The sequence below is a fragment of the Colletotrichum spaethianum genome (assembly GCF_022836535.1).
Source record: "Colletotrichum spaethianum MAFF 239500 DNA, contig25, whole genome shotgun sequence".
Lineage (NCBI taxonomy): Eukaryota > Fungi > Ascomycota > Sordariomycetes > Glomerellales > Glomerellaceae > Colletotrichum > Colletotrichum spaethianum.
Genome location: NW_026054795.1, coordinates 519,753 through 545,393, shown reverse-complemented (window position 1 = coordinate 545,393; position 25,641 = coordinate 519,753). Strand labels below are relative to the sequence as shown.

At 30.8% G+C, this 25,641-nt stretch overlaps 2 protein-coding genes across 2 annotated transcripts; one reads left to right on the top strand and one right to left on the bottom strand.

The window, feature by feature from the left end:
- Positions 1–4,140: 4,140 nt before the first annotated feature.
- ColSpa_08954 (uncharacterized protein) lies at positions 4,141–4,359 on the bottom strand (the record flags this gene model as incomplete). The annotated part of the gene is made up of 1 exon (XM_049275166.1): positions 4,141–4,359. One exon carries the CDS (start codon positions 4,357–4,359, stop codon positions 4,141–4,143), a length of 219 nt encoding a protein of 72 aa, XP_049131123.1.
- A 10,953-nt stretch (positions 4,360–15,312) lies between these two features.
- ColSpa_08953 (cholinesterase) lies at positions 15,313–17,486 on the top strand (the record flags this gene model as incomplete). Its single annotated transcript, XM_049275165.1, has 2 exons — positions 15,313–15,990; positions 16,020–17,486. 2 exons carry the CDS (start codon positions 15,313–15,315, stop codon positions 17,484–17,486), a joined length of 2,145 nt encoding a protein of 714 aa, XP_049131122.1.
- Positions 17,487–25,641: the final 8,155 nt, after the last annotated feature.

Here is a 25,641-nt window from a genome sequence, read left to right as displayed (position 1 = left end):
AGGCTATTAAAAAGGTATAGTATATAGATTTTTTCTATAGTATTAATTCAGTTTAAATTTAATTAAAATATATAGATTTTAGTTGATTTTGGCTAATTAGAGAGAGATATTAGTATTCTAGTAGTACTATTAAATTCATCTTAAAAAATAGGCCTTAAAAGTGGTTAGGTTGTTATAATATTGTTATTAATAGTATAGTGTTATATAGTTACCTTAAGTTAAAGATATATATAGGCCTTTAATTAAAGAAGCTTTTACTAGACAGTAAAGCAGTTAATCTAGTAGTTTAGCTATTTTTTAAATTAACTAATTAAATTAATAACTTAATTAGAGCTCTTAGGTTTAATTTTAGCTTAAGGTATATAGTCTTTGTTAGATATAGACTAGAAACAACCTTTAACTAGTAAAATAGGATTAAATTATGATTAGCCTAGAGCTATAATAGTATAAAATATAGTAATAAGTGTAGTACTTGCTTAATAAGCCGGTCCCTCTATTCTACTAAATATAGACTACTAGGTGTAAAGTGTAGTTACCTTAAAGCTATATTCCTTAAAATTCTTTTAGTTAATATAGTATATCCCTTAACAAGGTTAAGTTTTTGTTATATAAAATAAAGGTATAAGTATAAAGGAAAATAAAAAGGTATAAGAGTTATATTTTCTACTAAGCTAGGCTCATAACTAGTAAAAATAACAAGGGGTTATTCAAAATAGTCACAAAGAGAAGTAAAGAAAAATAAAATAGACAAAAAAAGTATATATATATATTAACCGTTAAGGTATTATTATAATTTATTATTGTTTAAAACTATCTAAGTAGAGGAAATATCTCTTAGTCATATAGAAAGTCCCTTAGACACATATAGTATCTAAGCATATATCTAAGCGTATATCTAAGCGCTAAGAAGTACTTATATGTTTCTTGTATATATATATATATGCCTATATATACCTATAGATAGGTATAAGCGCTAGTATATATAATACTTAGAAGTATATACGTTTATATACAGTAGACTATATTAGTTTATAGTAGTTTATATTAGTATAGTTATATATAGTAATATATACTTTTATAAGTTATTTTTCAAGAAGAATCTAGAAAGAATAAATATATATTTATAGGACTTTTAGTTATAGAGTTATAAAGAGATTTATATATAAGAATTATAAGAATTTTACTTCTTAATTCTTAGTATTTTAATTGTATTTCTTGTTATAGTAGTTGTTTAATGCGTTAATTACAAAGTATTATTTTTAGGATATTATAGATAAAAGTAGCCTTCTATATAGATAATTTTAGGTCTTTTTTAATAGCTTAAAGTATAAAAAGAATGTAGCTTTTATTTAAAGTAAAACTTATTATTATGTATAGAATAAAGCTAAGAGAAAGAGGGAAGGTGTAAAAGGAAAGAGAAGTAAGCGACTTATTATAATAGGCGACTCACTATATATATACGTTATATAAGTATTAATAAATCTTTTAGGTCCTTTAAGTTAATTAGTTATAGTTATAAAGTTTAAAGGTCTTTACTATAAAGTATTACTTTTAGTATTTTATTATAAATAGAATATAAATAAAACTAGTATTATAAAAAGTAAAAAAAGTAATAAGTTAATACTAGGTTTTATAGTATTATAATATATTTAGAAAAAATAGCTTAAATTTAAGGTATTAATATTATTAATTAAGTACATATTTATTATTAAAACCTTTTTATTTTTTTAATTATATATAAGAGTAAACTAATTTAAGCTTAATAGTTTTTGTTATTTATTTTATTTAAATATATTAATTAATATTTTATAATATTAGATAATAGCTAAATAAATAACTAAATTACTTTTAAGTAACTAGAAAAAGTCTTTATTTTAAGGACTATACTTAGTTAATTAAATAAGGCTAAGCTACTATTTTTAAATAATTATTATAGCTATATAATAATAAACTTTATATAATAATACTTTTAATATTATATTTATTTATTATTTTTATTATTGTATTATTTTTTTATTTTTTAGCCTTTAAATATATTAGTTTTTAGTTTATTAAAGTAAATATATTAAAAAAAAACTAAAAGTCTAAGTAATTAAATAAATAACTTAATTATTATTAATAAAAAAGTGTTTTTAAATTATTTTTTTAATATATATAAAATAATAATAATAACTTAAAATATAAAATTTAATTAAAAATAAGTTAAGTTATAATTAATATTCATATATTACTTTTTATTTAATTCTTTAATATTAAAAGTATTATTTAATTAATTAATTAACTAATAAAATAATAACTAATAATAAAATAAAATAATATTTATTATTTTATAATTAACTTTTCATAACTTTATTAATTTATAATATTAATTATATTTATTTTATTAATTAAATAAAAATACTTTAAATACTTATATTATTTATTACTTATTTAAAAAGCTATAAAAAAAATATAATAAATAAATATCTAGACTAGTAATTATAAAGTAATAAGTTAATAATCTATAGGCTTATCTAAATAATTAGTATAAAGGCAAAAAGAAAAAGGTCCTTATATCTTTTAATAGCACTTTTACAATAATAGCCTATATCTAGCGGGCACAAAATACGGATATCGGCGATACAGATAGTCTAGATGAATCCAGCGCATCTGAATTATCTAGTGAAGCCGAAAGTTGCATCTGGGTGGGTGGAAGAGGGAGTGAAATAAGTGGTGATAGTGGTAGTGATGGTGGTGTCGATGGTGGCTCGGATGTGGGGGTGGCTCGTTAACAGGGTGGTTGTGTTATACAGCACCACCGTTCCTCTGGCGACCCGGTGACAGCATTCCCACGATAACCAGCATTTTCCAGAAATTGCCAAAGGCATCATTGCCAGAAGCTTCCGGAGAAATGACTCATCGGTGCCAAGATCAAACCACAACCCAAGACGTTGCGTCAGCGACCCTCGATGTTGACATGCCTTAGTGGACGGGCCTTTTTGATGCAAGCCTCTTGCCTCTTGACCTCCCAATTTTCTACTAATTCAACAGCACAAGGGCCACGAGCGTCTGTGACGCAGCGTGCTCAAGGTTTCACGCATGCATGTGGACTGTCGAGCATGGGCTGGACCTCACACATGTCCAAGTAAAATGCAAGGACGCATAGTTTATCATGCGATCACGAGGTCTCGAGATTGGTATGCTGGAAAGGGAATTACTTGAAGAGTCTGAAATGCGGACTGATCAACTTCAGAATCAATTGCGCGACCCTAACGTCTAGAATGCTGTGCAGCAATATCTTCTCCTTCACGGCATCGTTGGGAACCGCAACATCTTCTGGAGTGGTATCAACGAGTCTGGAGTCGAGATTTTCTCGATCCGCCTAGCGAGAGGGGCGGAAAGTGACCCAAAGCTTCGGAATATGCTGGCTGTCATGATCTTTGATGTCTTGCAATACCTTCATGTGGAAGCACTAGAGGGCAGATAAAGTTTCGCTCAAGGCGCTGCAAATAGTATATGGCAATCTTTGCGGGTCAACACTGCGCGCGCTGGACGGTGACCTTCCGGATAAGGTTAGCCCCATTTTTTTCGCGTACAGGAATGTGCACCAGAAACCATCATCAATGTCACGATTTGACAGAGCGCGATGTGACGCTGGAGAATTTTTCCAGCTTTGGCTGTTACAGCAAATTTGGTCTAGAGGCGAGCTCTGGGCAGATCGGTTGAAGGACGAGGCAACAACGTACCTGGGTTCTAATCACGAGAACAACGAGAGCGTTAGTGAAGGGAATGCCGCTGAGCACCCAAGGAGGAGATCCTCTAATCGCCACAAAAGGGTTCCTATTGAGATATCACAAAACGGTGATGTCGGTGGGTCGCTCGTGTCAGTGTTCAACGTTGATGGCCCTTGCACCGTCGTGACGTCTTACTACTCAGACTGGGAGATGCTCTCCCACCCAGAGTGCCGGCGAATGACTATCTACTGTAAGGGGGGGTTCTTTCGACCGGAGACGGTATAGGGCCTCGAGAAAGATCAAGGGCATATGAGAGATTATGCAGCTCCCAAGCACACGCACATGTTTCACTGACTAGGTGATTCTCTAATATCGCTAATGTTCTGGTCATTTCTTCTGTCGTCAGGTTTGTTTGAAACTAAACTATTTATGCCGACCACCGCAACCTCAGGAAACCACCCAAATTGCTTTGGTCGATGGCAGAAGCCTCTTTTAATGCGCTATGAATCTCCCAAATTTTCTCACAGTCTTTCTCCGGTTCGCTGTACCACGCTTCGAGGTCTTTGCCGATCATGATCGCATCGTTGGCAGGGGAGTTCTCCGTTCCGGCCTTTGTGGGGATTTGGCGGGGATCGGACTGGTCCATTTCAGAGAGCGATCAATGTTTTCCATAGCGATCAGAGGGTGGATGTTGTGTGATGCGTCATTTACCCAGAGATTATCGTGATTATTTCTCTGAGAGTACAGGGATAAGGCTTTCAACGAGACATTGGTAAGCTGTGATGAATGATTCAACCCAGGTCGTCGCGTGAGGTGGGGTACTCTATGATGGAGAGAAGAGCATTCCTGCACATCACGTGCGTGGGCCTCTAACCATTCGTCTTGGACTTTTAAGAGCAGATTTGAATGTTAAGAACGCATATAGCGCTTTTGAATAGACATAATTAGATACAGATTCAATGTTAGATACGCGTTTAGTGACTAGCTAAAGGGCTTTTAGCGCAGAGATATATGTCCGCGTGCCTTACAGGCCTTTTTCGACATAGAAAGTTGGCCCCTACAACCTGAGTTACATAGGTAGTCATACCGACTCGAGCTTCCCCGACTGTCACACCCTATTTCTCTCTTTAACAACACTACAGAATAGAATCTCGGCCTTCGACAGGTTGCAGATAAAGGGCGTGATCAATGACTGCGGTAAGAACTGAAATGTGCAATAAGAATTTCAAATGTGCAATAACACTAGCCACAAGTACCCTCTAAACTCAAATTATGTCGCACTAGGCCTAAAACAGGAGGGTATATCATAATTATAGTTCTAGATTATAGAACCTTACGTTATTACACATTTACTATATACCTTAATAAAAAGAGACTTTATATAATATAAATTATTAGTTATTTCTTATTTTTTTATATAAATTCTTACTATATTTAAAACTTATATTAATATTACTATAGTTATTACTATACTTTAAAAACTATTTCTTTATTACTTATTACTATAATTAATTACTATAAATAATTTATTATAAAATTTAACTATTTTATTATAATAATTATATTTAGTACTATTATGGTAAAATATTAAGCTAATAAAAATAAGAATAAAAAAAAAGTTATTAATAATAGTAGTATTATAACTATACACTAAATATATTAAAAGCTTTTCTTTAGTTTAAACTACTATTTCTTATACTTTTTTTACTTTAATAAATAGTAATTTTAAGTATTATTAAAATAACTTATAAATAATATATCTTTATAATTATCTTAAAACCTTTTTATTAAGCAAAAAGTATTTATTTATTTATTTATTTTATCTTATAGTAGTAATCTTAATTAATAAGCTATTATTTATTTTTTTTATATTAGTTAATTAACTATATCTTTAGTTTAAAATAAAGTTTTACTATACCTTATAAAGCTTTATAAGGTATATATTATTCCCTATAAAAAAGCTAAAGTCTTAGAAGAAATTAAAGGTAATAAAAAACTAAGTAAATACTTTACTAGTTATATTAAAGTAATTAATAATACGCTTATTAGCATATATATTCTTACTACTACTTAAAAGAAGTAATATAATTAAAAAAAAATAGTTTCTTAAAATATCTTTACTATTATTTATTTTAATAGTAGCTTTTTATTTTTACTTACTAAAGCTAAAGGGTTAATCTATAATACTAATTTAATTAATTTTATAAATATTAAAGGGTTTTAAGTCTTTAAAGGCTAGTATTTCTTAAAGGATATAAGGTTTAATGCTTAAAATAATATTATTATTCTTTATTTAAAAACCTATTACTATTTATAAGATTTTAAGGATATAAATAAACTACTAGAAATAGCTTAAGAGTTATATAATCTTTAATATAATTATCTTTAAATAATTATTAAGTAAATATTTAGTTACTTAAAATAAAAATAAAAAATAATTACTTTTTTAGCTTTAAAGTATAACTTAAATATATAAGTATAAATTATTTATATAATAATAAGCTTATATAACTTTTTATTTTACTATATTAAGGATAAGAAATATAATAGTAATATAAAAAACTAGCTTAATATAAATAAAGTTAATAAAAAGGCTAATAGGTAATATTTAAGTTAAAGTATAAGATAAATTTATAAAAAGATAACTAAAGTAACATAAAAACAGTAATAAATATAAAAGAAATAAGAATTATTATAACTAATTACTATAATTTATACCTCTCTTTTTTAAATATCTTCTACTATCTCTTTAATAAAATTAAAGTTATAAGCTTATATAGCCTTATAAGCTATACTAAAAACCTTCTTCTAAAAGGTTAAGTATACCTTAATAAGTAGCTAAAGCTAAAAATAAAGTAATAAAACCTCCTATAAAGGCTTAAAAGCCTTTATTATTAAGTAACTAAATCCTATAGTTACCTCTAAGTTAAAAGTAACTTTATCTTATATCTTTATAAGACTAAGAAGAATCTTTTCTTAAGAGAATAAAGCAAAAGAGTCTTAAACCTATATTTATATTAGTAATTTATAGTAATTAGTTATAGTAATTAGCTTACCTCTTTAACTAACTACTTAATAGTTAGCTTAAAGTCTTAAGTTAAGTAGTAACGTTAAACAGTATAAAGGAAACCTTTACTCTATTAACTTATAGTAAAGTAATATTAGAGAATAAATTACCTAAAAAATAATTAATTAATAAAATCTATTAGTTATAAAATTTTAATTTTATTTATTTCTTTTTTTAATAGAAACAGGAAATAATTTTTAAGAGCTTATGGTCTCTAAAAGTAAAGACCTTCTAATACTTAGTTAGGACTAACTAAAGAAGAGATTTCTCCTTTATAAAGATATTTGTAGCAGCTAATAGACTTTAACCAGGCTAAAGAAAGCCTGCTTTAAAAGTAACTTTAAGGTAGATAGAAGGTTAAACCTTTAGGTAATAGACCTTAGTAAAAAGCTAGTTAAGAGCTATATACTAGTAGTTAGTTATATAGTAGTACTTTTAGTAAATAAGATCTTAGTTTTATTAACGATTTATAGTAATCTTTTATAGTAATTACTTACCTTTTTACGTTTAGCAATAAGTACTTATATCTCTTACTAGATATTAATACTTTTAATAGAAAAAGAACTAACCTTAAAGTTATAGTAATCTTTAAAATCAGCTAGCTTTTTTTCTATTTACTTTTCTAGGCTAAGAAAAAAAATCTTTTCTTAGTTATTATTATTATTATTATTATTCTAGATAACTTAATTATTATTATTAACCTAGATAAGGGCTTAGCTCTTAAAAGGGGCCTAATAAAGACTAAGTTATATAATAATAATTCTTAGATAATTACTTTTTACTTACCTATTTTTAAGGTTAAAAATAAATATAAAATAAATAAAAAGAAAGTTATTTACACTATAACAGTAATATTATTAATTACCTTAGTCTTTATATTAGCTTTAACTAAAGCTATATTATTAATATATAGCTAGGACTTCTTAAGAGTAGTTAGCTTATGATTTTTCTAGGTAATAAAGGACTTTTTAGTCCTCTTAAGCTCTTTTATTTCCTCTGTTATTTCCTTAATACGCTTATAAGCTTTTTTAGTATATATATTCTTAGAGTAGTTGTTATTAGCCTTTTGCTTTATACTAGTACTAGAGCCTAGTAGGTAGCTTAGAGAAATATTAGTTAGGTTATTATAATTAATTACTATAAACAAATAGATATAAATAGACCTTGTGAAGGCTAAGAGAAAGATATCCTTAATAGTAAATAAGAAACTAAATAAAAGTTAAAATACTTTTAGAATAAATAAAATAATTAGTTTTTTACCTTTAAATTAATTTTTTTTTAGAGTTATTATTATTATTATTAAAAAAAAAAAAGTAAAGTTAAAAAAAAAGAAAAAGTAAAAATAAGTTAAAAATAATAAATAGGATAACTATAAATCACTTTATTTTTTACACCTTCTTTAACTATTAATTACACCTACTTTACTTATATTCTTTTACTTATTTTCTTTTTTTCTTTTTTTTTAATTTTACTTTTTCTTTTTTAATAATAATAATAATAATAATAATAACTTTTATAAGTTATTTTTTTCTTTATTTTATTTTTTTTAAAAATTACTAATTATTTAGACCTATTATAATACTAGTAGCCTAAGCTTTTTATAAATGCCCTTTAAAAAAGGGTACTAAAAAGCCTTTTATAAAAAAGAATAGTGCTAAAAAGTCCCTTGCTACTAAAGCCTTAGTAAAAAAACCCTTAGCTAAAAAGGGTACTAAAAAAACGCCTAAGAAAGTTAAAGCTACTCCTCTAAAGAAAAGACACTAAAAGGCTAGTAGTAAGTATTTATTTAATTATTATAAGTAATTACTATAATACTAATTTACTCTTAGCTATTACTTTTTACAAAATCCATAAGTATTAGAAGTTAACTAACCTTTTAATAGTAAAAGTACCCTTTTAATATCTTTATAAAGAGATTATATATAATATTTCTTAACAAAATAACCTTTGCTTTTAGAAGGTAATTATTCTTATACTCTAGGAGGCTACTAAGACTTATTTTATAGCTATATTTAAAGGTATATAATTACTATAATTAATTACTATAATAACTAACCTATATCTTTCTAGCTATTTAGTTAGCTACTATTTATACTAAGAGAGTTACTATTATAAAGAAGAATATAAACTATATTAAGTCTATTCTTTTTACTATAAAGCTAATAAATAAAGACTAGTACTATTATTAACCTCCTTTAAAGTCCTTTTAGTCTCTTAGACAAGAGCTATCTAGTTCTAGTTCTAGTTTAGGTAAAGAAAAAGGAAAAACTAGCTTAACTACTACATAAAAGCTTACACTTAAGTAGTACTGTAAAAGGCTTTAGGAAGAGAACCGTAGTCCAATAAGGCTTCAGGAAGAGAACTATAGTCTAATAGTTAAAGAAGATACTATAAGAGAAAATAAGAATACTACTTAAGAGACATTTCTATAAGTAGGCTAATACTAGAAATTACTATAAAGAATTACTATAAATAGAAAGATTCTACTACTAGTACTTAACTTCCTGCCTATAAACCTTTATATAACGTATATGCATAGCGAGTCGCCCATCATAGCGAGCCGCCCACTTTTCCTTAATTCTACACTCTTCACCTTCACAACAACCTTCCTCTACGTACGACCATGAGTTCCTCTTCAAATGAAAGTCGCATTATCCTTGCAATTGAAGCTATTAAAAAGGACCCAAAACTATCCGTTCGAAAAGCAGCTTCTATCTATAAGGTCCCGAGAACTACACTTCGCGACCGACGCGCTGGACTTCTACCACGACGCGAAACTCGTACGAATTCAATGAAGATGACTCAGGTGGAAGAAACTGTGATTCTTGAACGAGTTATTGACCTGATCGATCGAGGATTTCCACCGCGACTTGACGACGTACGAGATATGGCCGATTGTCTCCTTGACGAACGTGACGCGACGCGTGTCGGACCGCGATGGGCAGAGAACTTCGTACGACGCCAACCACAACTAAAGACGCGTTTTCGACGTAGAATCGACTATCAGAGGGCATTGGCTGAAGATCCTGCAATTGTGCAGGCCTGGTTTGCCCTCGTACGAAACACAATCGCGAAGTACGGAATACACGATGACGATGTCTACAATTTTGATGAGACGGGCTTCTTGATGGGAATGCTGTCGCACGCAAAGGTTATTACAACCTCTGACCGCCGTGGAAGGCCTCGTACGAAGCAGCCTGGCAATCGCGAATGGGTTTCTGTCATTCAGGGCGTATGTGCAGATGGCTGGGCGCTGCCTCCATACGTCATTGTTAAGGGCAAATATCACCTACTCTCATGGTATACCAATGGCCAATTCCCACCCGAATGGCGCGTCCACCCTAGCGAAAATGGATGGACTACAAATGAGATTGGCCTAGATTGGCTAAAACATTTTGAAAAGTGCACAAAGTCTCGCACGAAGGGTGTTAAACGGCTCCTAATCCTTGATGGCCACAACAGCCACAAATCCACCAAGTTTGACGATTACTGCAAGGAACACGGCATTATTGCTCTTTGCATGCCTCCGCATTCATCGCACGAGCTTCAGCCTCTTGATGTTGGCTGTTTTAGTCCGCTGAAGGCTTCATATGGCAAGGAAATCGAGAAGATGATGCGGATGCAGATTACGCACATTACTAAGGATGATTTCTTTCCTGCCTTCAAGGCAGCCTTTTTTACTTCAATAAGCAAAGAAAACGTACAAGCTGGTTTTAGACAGGCTGGCCTTGTACCATTCGACCCAGAAGCAGTTCTTTCCCGCCTGGATTTCAAGCCAAAGACGCCAACACCATCCAACTCATGCCCAAGCAGCCAGGGCTCCTGGGACCCAAAGACACCAACCACAGCACATGACGCCGTACGAAGCTCTGCTTCACTTAAGAAAAGAATCACTAGTCATCAAGATAGCTCACCAACTCATTTGTACGAGGTTGTTGATTTGCAAGCTAAAGGTATTAGCAAGTTAGCACACAAACTAGCTCTTGTTGAAGCCGAGTGCCGCGGGCTTCGTACGGCAAATGAGATACTAAGTAAGCGCCGGAGAGCTAAGAAAACCCAACTACGTCTTGGAGGGTCACTTAATACAGCTGAAGCTGAGGCAATACGGGTAGAAAAGGGGGTTGTTGATGCTGGAGGCGAAAACATGCGTCAAGAGGGTGCTCGTACGGAGGGGGGTGAATCGCGCGGGCGGCGATGTGGTAACTGCGGAAAGACTGGACATAATGTACGAACATGTCAGGTAGTTTGGGAGACCTCTGAAGAAGAGGCTGATGAGTAGTTTCAATTGATTTCGTACGATGTGGCTTAATTGACTTACACAAATGGCTGGAGGGTAGTGAAAGGTGGGCGGCTCGCTATGATGGGCGACTCGCTATGCATATACGTTAATATATCTTCTTTAACTTATTGCTTAGTAGTAAATTCTAATACCTTACTCTTAAAACTACTAGTTTCTTCTCTCTTATTATTAATTAGTTTAAAATAACTAAATAAACGTTATAATTAAGATCTTTTTTAAACCTTATAAGGTCTTCTATTACCTTATTAACCTTAGCTTTTTCTCATAATAATTACCTTTTTTCTCTTTTCTTCTCCTATAGCTTTAACTCTAATACCTTTTTTTTACTACTAAAGTATTTGTTCCTAAGCTCTTATATTAATTTACTAACATAAGCATTAACTTTAGTAATAGTAAATCTCTTTTTTAATAACTTATTATTACTAATAGAGATATATTATTACTAGAATTATCTATTAAATTACTGGTTTTATAAAAATATAAAAGTACTAAGAAATAATATAAATAACTATAATAGTATATAAAAAGACTAACTTTCCTATATATTCCCTAAGTTATTATTATTATTTCTATCGTCTTTCTTATTCTTATCTACCTCAGAGTTAGTCTCCTAGCTATATATAACCTTATTAACTAATAATATAGTATTACTCTTCCTAGTATTTATACTCTATATCTCTTTATATAGATCTAGTAGTTTTAACCCTTTTTTAAAAACCTACTTATACTTTAAGTAAGTAATTAAGAAGTTCTCTTTTACCTTATTACTATAAGAGACCTTTCTATTATCTTTATTAAATATATTACTTAACTTATAAGTAATAAACGTTTAAATAAAAAACCTCTTTTTCTTACTATTATACTTATTTTTTATTTACTTATTAGTTATAAAACTAATAAACTAGCCTTTAATATTGATTTATGCTATAAGATCTTTAAAGACTAGCTTTTTTATAGTAGCCTTATTAGTGTTAAGGTTTTTGTTATAATATAAATTAAAAAGCTTCTTTATAAAGCAATAAATAAGCTTTAAAGTCTAAATAGTATAAGAGTATATTAGTATTTATTAACTAAATAAATCTTTAAGAAAAAGTAATATACTACTTAAGGATTTATTATTAACTTTATTATATTCTTTATTATTATTTTTATTATAGACTTTAGTAACGTTTTAAGTAACCTCTTTGTTAAACTATTACTTCTTTACTAGTTTTCTTTTTAACTAACGTAATAGGTCCTTTTATTTATTAGCAATAAAAGCTAAAGTAATTAGTTAAATAATAATAAAGCCCTCTATATTAATAAAAAGCCCTTCTTTGCTTTACTAGTCACTTATTATAGAGGTATAAGTAATTATAGTAATTATTTATAATAATCTAATAAGAAATAATAATATAAATAAAAGTAAAAGGAAATAAAGCTTATTTAGCCTAGAGAAAAAGGAAAGTAATAAAGATAATAACCTCTATAGGGATAACAGCAATACATTACCTAATTTAAGCCTTAATAATACAGGAAACTCTACTTAATTTCAACCTGAGGTATTTTTTTACTACGGTACAGCCGTTACCACACTTATAACGCAGTCATCAATCAGGCTCAAAGATGTCAATTAACCGGATATTTCGACAAGCCGTAACGGAATCAACCCCCGTCTTATCCTATTCTCGACATTTGGCTGGTTAACTGGGCTATCTGACACCCCATGATGTTTTGCCAGCAGGTTTTCTAGTGTTTTTCCAATCTCGTACCTTTCACTGACTGAGAGACGCAGTGAGACCCAGGCACCCAGCACTTGGCGTAATACATGATAGTGACTGGAACACGTGACCCAACGGCACAGGTGAATGCCCAAGCGGCCATCAAGAATCGATGTGAGGTTTTGCTTACAAAGATTACAAGTCTGTCCAAGAACGTTAATAAAAAAGGTGGAGATAGCCACGCAGTGACATGCTTATACGCTAGCTCTCAATCTTGAGGTTTAACTCCTTGTGGTCATAATTACATCGTTTGAGTTCATGTGAAAACACATCACTCGCGGCTATATCATAAGAACTAATTACTGCTAGATATGCCCAAAAGCTCTCCTGTCCATGCATAGCCTCGGCGAACAATCACAATCCAAACCTGACGCGAGAAACAGTACAAACATCATTGACCAGGCTCACTAAACCTCTGCCGGAGACGACTCGATGAATTGGATGCTTTCATCTTCATTCACCTTCTCAATGTCTCCCGTGACGCTCGTGCTACAGCACGAACTGGGATGGTCCGAGTAGCCCGTGGCGATATAACCCCATAAGGGATCTCAGCCGTGCAGGCCGCGGTCTGTGTTGTTGCGGTTGACAAGGTAGATTTGGGACCCGGCGCACATGCAGACGCCTACGCCGCAGCACCTGGATGAAGCACTGCAGGGACATAATGTTTAGTCAGTAGCCAAGAACATACACGAAGAGAGGAGGAGAAAGAAAATCTTGTGATGATGGGCTCTTGGAAGACGACCCAAAAATGATAACAGCCGCTGGCGATCTGGCGGGTGTTCAGAAGCTGGCCCTCAGCCCCCATCTTGAAAGCGGACTCGAAGAGTGGTGTTTGGACTTGGCTGCATTGCTAGCTTGTGTTAAAAACCATTGTATTCACTGCTGGTTTCTTGGGCCTAACTCGCTGACATATAAATTGGCAGCCCCTCTGACTTGAAACCGTCATCAGTTGCGTCGTACTGCTGGTGATAGTTGGTCGTTTAGATCAGGCTGGAGGTGTGACTTCGGTAAACATTAGCGGAACCCAAGTCTTTCACTCACTGTCGTTGATGAGTCGAGTCGCACACTGCGACGGAATATTAACGGTTGCGCTACCAGTAAGTAGCATACAAGTCAGCACCTGGTGTTGGAAGAAGTCAACCAAATTACCGCCGGCTTCTTAACGCGTACAGCCCTTCACCAATGTGTGGTGAAGGGATAAGGATCAGTAAGGGTTTTATAAAAGATTTGACTCCTTTAATAGAGAAATCCTGATGATGCAATACAAAAGAGCTATGGGTCGGCTCGAGTGATGTTACGCATCGGATAAGAGCGAACAGCACATGGCCGGGCGACTCCACTTCCCGGTCACAGACCTTGACCGGCGACGGCCCACACCGACTGATAACAGCACATCGACGCCGAGAACGCCGACAAGCCCGGACGGACTGAATATAATCAAAAGGGGTTTGGAGTTAGAGATCTCGCCGGCAATAGATAGTCTCAGACATCCACGTGTTGAACGAATAACTTCAGTTCTAGAGATATTCACCAATAAATGACCGACTTTTGTGGGGGGAGAAGTCTTCAAACTTCTGTTTGTGCGTGTAATAACCGCGCGAATCGTTCATGTTCAGTACATTTCTCAACAGACTTTGTCGACCCCCCAAAAGATCAATCAAGTCATGAGATGACTGCTGTAAGTCAAATCTGACGTCCTGTATCATGGTACCCTCCTTCAGAGACTGACAACCAACTCGGTTGCGCGGCTCAAAGCGAGGATCGAGTGGCGCACTAAAACCATGACTCGGGTCTCAATGGGCATACCATAAGACCTGCACATGCAGGTTCTCCGTGACTTCCCCACAATCCCCGCTTGTAAATTTGCCTTGTCCGCAGGCGGTTGAAGTCGAGGGTGGATATATCTATCAAGCGCTACCGGCTCATTAGCTATCACGGCTAAAGTCCAGCACGAGGGCCAGCGTTGATGACAGTGACATTCTGCTGTTAAGAAGCGAAGTCTGGTCTCTGTTGCAATCGCGGCCAGTTAAATACAAGTTGAGTCTTACGAATCATCCTTTGCCCATGTTCTACTCCGCTTTCTACCGCATAACTAGTTGTGTAGAGACCATGTCTACAAGTGCAATAGTTCGCCCATCGATGCCTGCCGGCTGATCTGTCGCTGCGGCTAAAATCAATGATGAGGAGCCGGACTCCACCAAATGTGCCGTAATGCCGGAGCTAGGTCCTAAGATGGTCTTCTTTCAACGGCCACCTGCATTGTCGTAGACAATAAGCGGTGCTCTGTGTTGCAAATCGTGGGTATTTTCCAGTGCGTATTGCTGATGATGGTGATTCATAGCCGCAACCGCTGCTCCACGCCACAATGTGTAAAAGGCTCGTAGCCCGCGTATATTAACGACGGTTCGAGTGTTTGCACTCTCAATTAATGATAGTCTCGGTTCGCAGGCAGAAATAGCATAAACTGACACCATGATGAGTATTCACGTGAGCTTAGCTGTAGGGCTCGCCTGCCTGGCTGGTATCAACACCCATCCCACTGCGGTCAATGGGAAGTTATATAGTGCAAGTAATTCTGAGACATCTCTGACGTTGCTCTTCCAGAACAATCTCAACTTTACAGATGATGCCAACCACATCGGAACCATCCTGTTGGACCCCATGACCCTGGCCAGTGGCGCCAAAGCATGTGCCGCAATCGGCGAGACCCTTATCCCACAAGCAGCCATACAAAACTACACTTCCGACTTTCAGCATTCTCTCGCATACAACGCCTATGCTGGTCGGGCTAGTCAGCGTCAATCATACATCATCAAGGATGGCACCGTGACCGTCGACGAAACATCGAGGAAACTCATCTTTGGACGAGTCCCTTGCGGCTACCAGACACTACCCGTGCTTTGCACCCAGTCTAGCAACCAGAACATGGCCGAAAACGCCGTTGCCACCAGCGCCAACAAGATCACCGTTGCCTCGAACGGCAACGCTTTCGTCGGGTTTCGAAACCAAAAGTCTTTCCGTTTCCAAGGCATTCCTTTCGCCAACCCGCCATCACGATTCGAGTACTCGACGCTGTATTCCCCTAAAGGCCGGGTCATCAACGCCACCGCATACGGTCCCGACTGTTCTCAGGGTTCTGACCTACAAGTAGTGAAGATTGTCTCTTTGTGAACTTTCAGACACCATATATCCCTAAGGCCGGCTCTACCAAGAATCTCCGTCCAGTACACTTATGGATCCACGGTGGTGGATTCACCGGCGGCAATGGTGCCGACCCGGGTAGCGACGGCGGCCAGCTAGCTTCACGCGAGGACATTGTCGTTGTCGAGATCAACTACCGCTTGAGCACGCTCGGTTTCCTGGCCGTGCCTGGGACAAACATCACCGGCAATTACGGCATCGCGGACCAGGTGGTGGGCATTAAATGGGTCATTGAGAACATTGCTTCTTTTGGCGGCGACCCGGAGAAGATCGTCATCAGCGGTGGATCTGCCGGGGCCGGCTCTGTCCGCACGCATCTGGGATCCCCAAAGTCCATTGGCAAGTTTCGCGGCGCCATCGCGATGTCCAATCTCGGCGGCGGTGTCGATCTTGGTCTTGACGGCGACTATGGTACCACCTACAGCTCCTATCTTTCTATTGCCGACTCGTACAACCGCTCCGCTGCCCTCTTCTCCGAGGCGGGCTGCAACCAGGCAACTGTGGAGGCGCAAGTTGCGTGTCTAAAGACCATCCCCGCACAAACCATTGTCAACCTCGCAACTGTCGCCCGCTACGTTGTTCAAGATGGCGTCTATGTCACGACTGGAAGCCTGAATGTTTACAACAGCAATGGCTCGACTGCTAGCGTCAACACTATCTGGGGCAATATCGTCAATGATGGTGCCTCCTTCTCGACGTACTCAACTAAACCGATCGCCAACCATACACAAGGTCTTATGGTCGGCCTCGGAATCTCCGAAGCCTACGCTCAGAAGATCATCGACTCCGGCTTATTTCCTTACTGGGACACTGGAAACGCAACTCTTGACTCGTTTAATGTTAGCCAGCGTATTGCGACCGACAAGACGTTCCGCTGCATCGACCAGGCCACCGTCTACGCCGGTGTCCACTCAGGGGCCTTCAAGACTTCTTACTATTACCAGCTGGAACGCGCATACGGTGGCTACAACCCAAACAATGTGGACGGGATAGGTCCGATCGAGCCGGGATATCCGAACGGTGACCCAGAGAAGCCGTACTTCCGACTTCACGGCGCCGATATGCCTTGGGTGTTTGTGAGTGGTGTCCCGCCCGACGCTGTGTCAAAATTTTCTGACTGTCCGAAGGCAAACCTTTACACCATCCGAGATGACAATGATCTCAGGTCAGTTCAGCTTAGCTCTGCGTACTTTGCCTCCTTCGTGCGCGAGCTACAGCCAAACCCAGAGGCCACGTACCTTTCCGTACGCGGGTATACTGACAGTATCGCTGGCGTTGCTGCTAGTGATGCTTGGGAGCCTGTCAGTGGTTTAGAAGGCCCTATCAAGCGGCTAGATGTTGTCTCTAAGACAGACACGTTCCAGGATAGAGAACAGTGTAATTTTCTAAACTACAGTGTCAGCTACTATATTAATGAGAGGTTAAAAAGAGGCAAACTGATTTAGACAAAGAATACTGTTTAAGGATATTGAACAGGTAGCAATTCTTAGTCTAGCCTTTGTTAGTTATACAGTTTAACCTTTTTTATGGTATATTTCTTACTAGAAATATAATATAGTTACAGTAGAGTAAACATTGTTATTAACCTTACGTCGCTATCCAAATCTTAGTATAATGAACATAATAAAGTTTGTTAGAAAGTCTTGTAAAAAAAGAAGTAAAAACGCTCATAATAAAGGTAAAGTTTTTTATTTTATTGTTTTTAAGTACCTGTTATGACCCGGAAAAGCGTTGGTTAACATATCAACCTGAAACGAACCCACGAGAAGCCAGGGGGGCAGTCAGGCTTATGTATACATGATCACGGCGCTTATAAGCAAGGGTCAGAACAGAAGAACTATAGATAGGTCACGTGATAATGAGAAAGTGATCAAAAGATAAGGTAATCACTTTAAGTAATTACTAAGTAAGTAGCTTACCTTAGACCTACTTTAGTTAATTACTTTTACTAGTATTATAATGAATAGAGATAATATATAAATAAGACTTAAGCCTATAGCTTAAGAACTCTCTATAGCTATTTACTAATTTACTTTATAATTTACTTTTTTATAAGTAACTTTTATATTATTTTTTTATTACAAAGCTATATATTACTTATACCTAGATATACTTAACTAATTATTTATAAACTAATAAAATTACTAATAAGATATTATAACCTAAATCTGGTTAGTAACTAGTGTAGCCTGGAGCGAACCCCTGGAGCAGTTAATAGGGCAGCTAGATATTTAAGTATGTAGGCTAATAGCATAAACTAGGCTTAGAATAAAAGAACTAAGAAAAGTTATATAATAAATTAGTTAGATTATTAGTAATCTAATGTGATCTTTTAGTAAAAATTATTAAGTAGTAAAACTAATTATTTACTTAAAATTATAAGTAGTAAAAATAATTTAAGAAAAAGAACTAAGATATAAAAATACTTATTTTAAAGAAATAAAAAACTTTTTATAGCTTTTTAGTAATTAACTTTATAATTTATTTTTTATAAGTAACTTTTAAATTATTTTCTTATTATAAAGCTATAAGCTACTTATACTTAAATATACTTAATTAATTACTAGATACTAATAAACTAATAAGATTATTAATAAGACTCACTTTATTAAAACTAAGTATTAACTTTAGTTATTTATTAATAAAAAGTATTATTATTAGATATTTAATTATAATACTTTATTTACTTTTATTTAATAAATTAACCTTAAGATTTACTAAATAATAAAAGATATCCTTTAAAACTATTTTAACTTTATTTTTTAGTTAATCTAAAGAAAAAGTAATAATACCTTTTAAACTTATAAGCTTAGACTAAAAAATAAAAGGTCTTAAATCTTTTAGTAATAAAAATAATAATATTAAAATAGCTAAATAACTTAAAAAGCTTATAAAAACATTATAGATATATAATAAATATTTAATAATAATATAGTACTTTTTAACTAACTTTAAGCTAAAGTATTATAAGTTAATACCCTTAAAGAAAAGGTTTATATTCTCTAAGCTATTACTAATATTATTTTAACCTTAATAGATAAATAAAAAAAACTTAAGCTTAATTCCTTTACTACTTATAATAAAACCCCTAAAACACTTAAAGGATTCTTAATATATATTAAGACTTATTAAATATTTTACTTTAATAACTTTTATATAAAAATAAAAGAATTATTTATATAAATACTTTTTTTAAAGGATAAGTTTTTTCTTAGTTTAAACCTTACTTAGAAGACTACCTAGATAGTAAAACGTTAAAATGTTATAAGCTAGAAACTTAGTAAATCTTTAGAAGCTTTATAGGATTTAAGTATACCTTAAAATCTTGATTTTAAGATCTTAATAAAAAACACTAAGAATTAAGAAGTAAAATTCTTATAATTCTTATATATAAATCTCTTTATAACTCTATAACTAAAAGTCCTATAAATATATAGTTATTTTTTCTAGATTCTTCTTAAAAAATAACCAATAAAAGTATATATTACTATATATAACTATACTAATATAAACTACTATAAACTAATACAGTCTACTACATATAAACGCATATACTTCTAAGCATTACATATATCAGCGCTTATACTTATCTACAGGTATATACAAGCATATATATATATATACAAGAAACTATAAGTACCTCTCAGCACTTAGATATATACTTAGATATACACTTAGATACTATACGTATCTAAGGGACTTTCTATATAACTAAAAGATATCCCTTCTACTTAAACAGTTTTATAAGAACAACAAAGTATAATAATACCTTAACAGTTAATATATATATATACCTTTTCTATCTACCTTTAGTCTTCTCTACTTTTTCTTATAACTATTTATAAATAACCCCCTATTATTCTTACTAGTTATAAGCCCAGCTCAGTAAAGAAAACAACTCTTATACCTTTTATCTTCCTTTATACTTATACCTCTATTTTATACAACAGAAATTCAACCTTGCCAAAGGATATACCACATTAGCTAAAAGAATTTTAAGGAATATAACTCTAAGGCAACTATACCTCACACCCAACAGTCTATATTCAGCAGAATAGAGGGACCAGCTTACCAAGCAAGTACTACACCTATCGCTATATTTTACGCTACTATAGCTCTAGGCTAATTATAATTTAATCCTACCCTACTAGTTAAAGGTTATTTCTAGCCTATATCCAACAAAGACTATATACCTTAAGCTAGAATTAAACCTAAGAGCTCTAATTAAGTTACTAATTTAATTAGTTAATCTAAAAAATAGCTAAACTACTAGACTAACTGCTTTATCGTCTAGTAAAAGCTTCTTTAATTAAAGGCCCATATATATCTTTAACCTAAGGCAACCACGCAACACTATACTATTAATAACAACATTATAATAACTTAACCACTTTTAAGGCCTATTTTTTAAGACAAATTTAATAGTATTATTAAAATACTAATATCTCTCTCTACTCAACCAAAATCAACTAAAATCCTTATATTCCAATCAAATTTAAACCAAATTAATACTATAGAAAAAATCTATATACTACGCCTTTCTAGTAGCCTTAACTATAATATTTAAGTAACTAGATTTAAGGCTTTACTTATTAGTAAAAATATTAACTTTAGTCTTAAAACCCCTTTAACTATACCTTCTTAATAAAAGAGTAATATAAAAGTATTAGCTTTTATAAAGCTATTTTATAAGGATTCCTCTTTAAGGGTTATAAAAGACTCTATAATAGGATATAAAGCCTAGAAGAAACTAAAGGATCTATATAAACCTACTAGTTTTACTAATAAATATCTTACTTATAAAAAGTTCTTTAATACCTCCTTAGAATCCTTTAGATCTATAAAAGAATAGCTTAATAAAGTAAAAGAGCTTATAAATAACTTATCTTCTAAAGATATAGCTTTACTAAAATAAGTTATTATAGCTTAGGTATTAAATAGTCTAGATAATAGTTATAAAGGTTTTATAACTAATATAACCTAAGCCCTTAAAAGAAATACAAATTCCTATATTATAAAATCCCTTTTTATAAATCTTATAAATAAAGCAAAAAGAAAAGGTTCTTTTACAGTATTATATACTACTTTTACCTTTAAAAAAGGAATTAAAAAGCCTTAGAAAAAAACAAAAGGTATTTATTATATATACTACAAGTTAAAAAACCATATAGTTAAAGACTATAACTTTCTATATCCTATTAAGGCCCTTAAAGGCTAGAAAAATAAGGATAATACTAAGAAAAAAGTCCTAAGGTAACAAAGGACTAATATAAAGAGAAATAAGCTCTATAAGGCCTAAAAGGCCTTAATAGCTAAAAAAGCTATAATAAAGAAAGAAGATTCAAAAGAATTAGATAAATTAGATATAGAAAATATGTATATTATAGTTATAGATATTATAGTTATAAATAACCTTTAATAAGAAGAAAAGAGTAAAATAAACTTAGATTTTAAAAATATAAGTTATATAACCTCCTTTATAATAACTATAACTAATAATAACATAAGTAATATAAATAAACCTATATATATAACTAGAAATAATAAATATATTACGTTTTACTTAGATATTATTACTACTATTAATATTATAAGTAATAAATTCTTATTTAGAAAGACTACCTATATAAATAGGTATATTAACTAAGGAGATATAAAAAGAAAGAAAATCTCTCTATAAAAAGATATAGTAATTTCTTTTTTTAATAATAATAATATATGTTGAATGGATTCTCTCTTTCTAAGAGAACCTGTTTGTATAATTATACTTAGGTTAAAGTTAAAGTGAACCAAAGATGTATTTTCTATGATTATCTTCCTAACTACAAGACTTAGCTTTTATATATGAGATATATGATCTTATATATCCCTGAGTTAGTTTAGTATGAATATACTTTTGATCCCCTTAATGGATAACTGAGGGCTGAATATCCAGTCTGTGTTTTCTGCTATGATGTGTGTCCTTAAGTTATGCGTATTATATAACTAACTAATACTATTATTTTAATACTTATAACTTTTTCTTTTGTGATTATATAACTCTTTATAGTGTTTAATTAGGTTATGCTAATTATGATATTAATAACCTTATTATATAACCTTATAGGTTAAGCTATTTATATTATATAATAAATTACTAATATTAAAACTCTAAGTAATTATCTATTTTCTTTTTACCTAGTTAAGTAGGTAAGTTATATATTAGTAAAGTTTTTTTCTTTTTTGTTAACTTTACTTTTGCTTTTATTGTTAATATATTTTTTTTTTTGTGTAGTAATTTTAGCTATTTAAAACCTTTTTTATTTGTTTTTTTTTTTTCTTTTTTTTTTTTTTTTACTTTTTATATATATTGCTTTTTTATATAATTAATTAATAATAATCTTTTTCTTTTTTTTTAATTAACTTTAATAATAACTACTTATATATAAGATTTCTTTTTATATATTTCTTTTTATTGATTTATTAATAGTATTTTATATAATTAATCTATCATGTTTTTTGTTACTTTTAGTAGTTTAATTTTTAGTAATATTAGTATATATATTAATATATTTAGTAGTTATTAGCTTTGTTTTTTAATTAGTAATATTAATAATTGTGCTTTTTTGTTGGCTTTAGCTATTAATGTATATTATTTTTGTTTTTACTTTGTTTTTATATATTAACCTTGACTGTAGAATAAGGAGTATTTTATTATTAATATACTATTATGTAATATTAAGATTTGTATTACTAGTAATACTTCTGTTTAGTAGTTTATTATTAGTATTATTTGCTACTAGGGCTATTTCCTTGTGGTCTTGGTTTAGTTTTGTGGTTATGTGGCTATTGCTTATGGTAATAAATGCGTGACTATTAACTCTCTATGCTTCTGCTAGTGCACCTGCATTTTCACCTTTTAGGGTAGTACTTGTGCTAAGTGTGTCTAGTAGTTGTATAGTGCTTGTTATACCTACTATAGTTAAGATATTAATTTGTTTAATAACTTAGGTAATAATAATAATAATAATAATATTAGTCTTAGTAACTATAAGGCTTTTAATATTACTAATACTTATAAGCCTTATATGCTTAGTAATAAGCTTAATAAGAACATTAATAAAGGTGGTTATTTTCTTAGTACTTTTGCTAGCCTTATAGTTATTAATAAGGAGTAATTATATAATTTCTTTTTCTTAAAATCTTATATAATAATTAAATAAATTATATAATATAATAATTTAAGAAGGTTATAGATATAGTAGAAGTATAATTTAATATTAAGATTAGTATTAGTAGTAGTTAAGTATATTAGATATCTTTTTAAAGTTATATTTTATTTTTAAATAATTAATAATATATAGTAATAAAGTTATATGAATTAATTATTAAGTGTTTTTTTTTAATCTTTTAATATATATTTTAATTTAAATTTTTAATATATTTATTATAATTAATTATTTAAGTACTAAGTTTAGTAATTTCTTAGTAAAAGCGTTAACAAGGTTATTTCTTTTATTAATTTATCTTACTTTTAAGATTTTTTCTTTTTTATATAACTTATATAGACTTATAATATTAATTATAAGCCTTTTTTTTATTTATTATATTTAGTTATATAAGGTATTTATATAGAGATTCTAAGTCTAAATAGATAATAACTAGAATCCTTAGGAGTTATAATATAAAAAGGATCTTAGTAAGTATTATATTAAGAGATATTTTACTATTAAATCCTGTAGTTATCTTATATAATTTACTTATAAGTATACTTTATATAACTCTCTTATATTTTATTGAACTTTAGTGTATAATGTTTTTTTTAATCTAAAAGTTTATTGTTATGTAAGCTATTTTTTTAGCTAGTATAATAATAAATCTAAGTTATAATAATAAATCTAAGTTATTTATAAATAATTTATCTATAAAGATATATATCTTTATATAATAGAGATTAAGAGGGATATATATAAAACCTTGTGTAGAGTTATTAATTTACTACTAAAGTTATATATTTAAAGCTTTAATATTTTTTTTATTAGGCTTTTTAGTTTAGGCTATAGTTAATAGGTTATATAATGCCTCTGGTTAACAGATAGATGTAAGGTATACTTCTCTTACTTTTTAGGAAATATACTACTAATATATATTATATGTATTAAGATTAATAAGTTTTAGGTATTTTACTTAGCCTTTTTAAGTAAAAGTAATATAGTTATTATATAATTAAATCTTTCTTTTATTAAAATTAATTTTATTATTAAGTAATAAGGTAGTCTTTAGTTTTGTATAAAGTCCTTTCCTTTTTAGCTCTTCTTTTTTTCTCTAGGAAAAAGTAAGTGTAATAAAGCTAAGTGTATTATCTATTTGTATAGCTGTAATCTTAAAGGTATTTAGTTCTTTTATTATATATAATAAGTATAAATTATATATTAACTTTGTTATCTTTAGATCTTTTTTATAATACTTAGAATAGGTTTTGTACTAGTATAGGCTTAACTCTGTTAGGCTATATAGTGGTTTTAAGATATAAAGAAGTATATTTTTAGGGTATTTGTCTTTTAACTTTTTAAGTAGTTATGTAATAATTGTTCTAGTTAGATGATTGTTTAATTGTGTATATGCCTAGGTTACGTTTTTAAGTTTTTTTTTATATTTGTAGTTTTATATAAGGGTAAGTCTAATTATAAGTATAAGCCTTTAGCTTATTTGTTAGATAGTAGGTGCTTAGGTTAAGAGTTCTTCTTTTTTTTAGTCCTTATACTCTTATTTAATAAGTCTTAACTTTTTGTATAGCTTAGATAATAAGTTCTTAATCTCTTATATTATTTGTGTTTTATAGATATAGAGGTAGTTATACTTTTTTAGATTATATAGTATAAAGGTAAAGGCTTTTTAGTTAATAAGGTTATTTATTTTTATTTAGTTTAATTTTTTATATAAAGTACTTAGTATTATAATTATATTATTAAGCTATAACTTTTCTATTAACTTTTTATAGTTTTTTTTTTTTTAAAATAGAAATGCTTAATTAGTATATAGTGATTATTATATAGCCCTTTTTGTAGCCTTTTTTTAGTCTTCTTTTTTTATTTAGTTGTTTTTAAGGAATAAGTTATATAATATTTAAATTTAATTATGTTATATCTTAATAGTATAGTTTAATATGTGTTATATAAAACTGTGTAGGACTATTAACTATTTTAATTGTTACTGTATAGCCTTTTATAGCCTGGATTTTATATAGTCTAGTCTATTTCTTGTTTTTTTTTTATACTAGAACCTTACTTTAGATTAGTAGTAATAGTATATTTTAGAGGTTAAAGCTATTTTTGGTGTTAATTGTATGATTGATCTTTACTTTTGTATAAATGCTTTAAAGTATTTTTATTGCTTTTTGGATTACTTTTATTTTTTAGGTAATTTTAGGTAATAGAGGTAAGTTTTTGTTAATCCTTAGATATATCTTAAAGATAAGTAGTATAGGTATAATACTATATAGACTAGTTATGTTGTTTAATGCCTTTATAGCTTTCTAGAGAATGATTTCTTTGTTTGTGTTATGCTTAAGCTTAGTATATAAGATATTATATATATACCTTAGAAAACTATAAGCTTTTT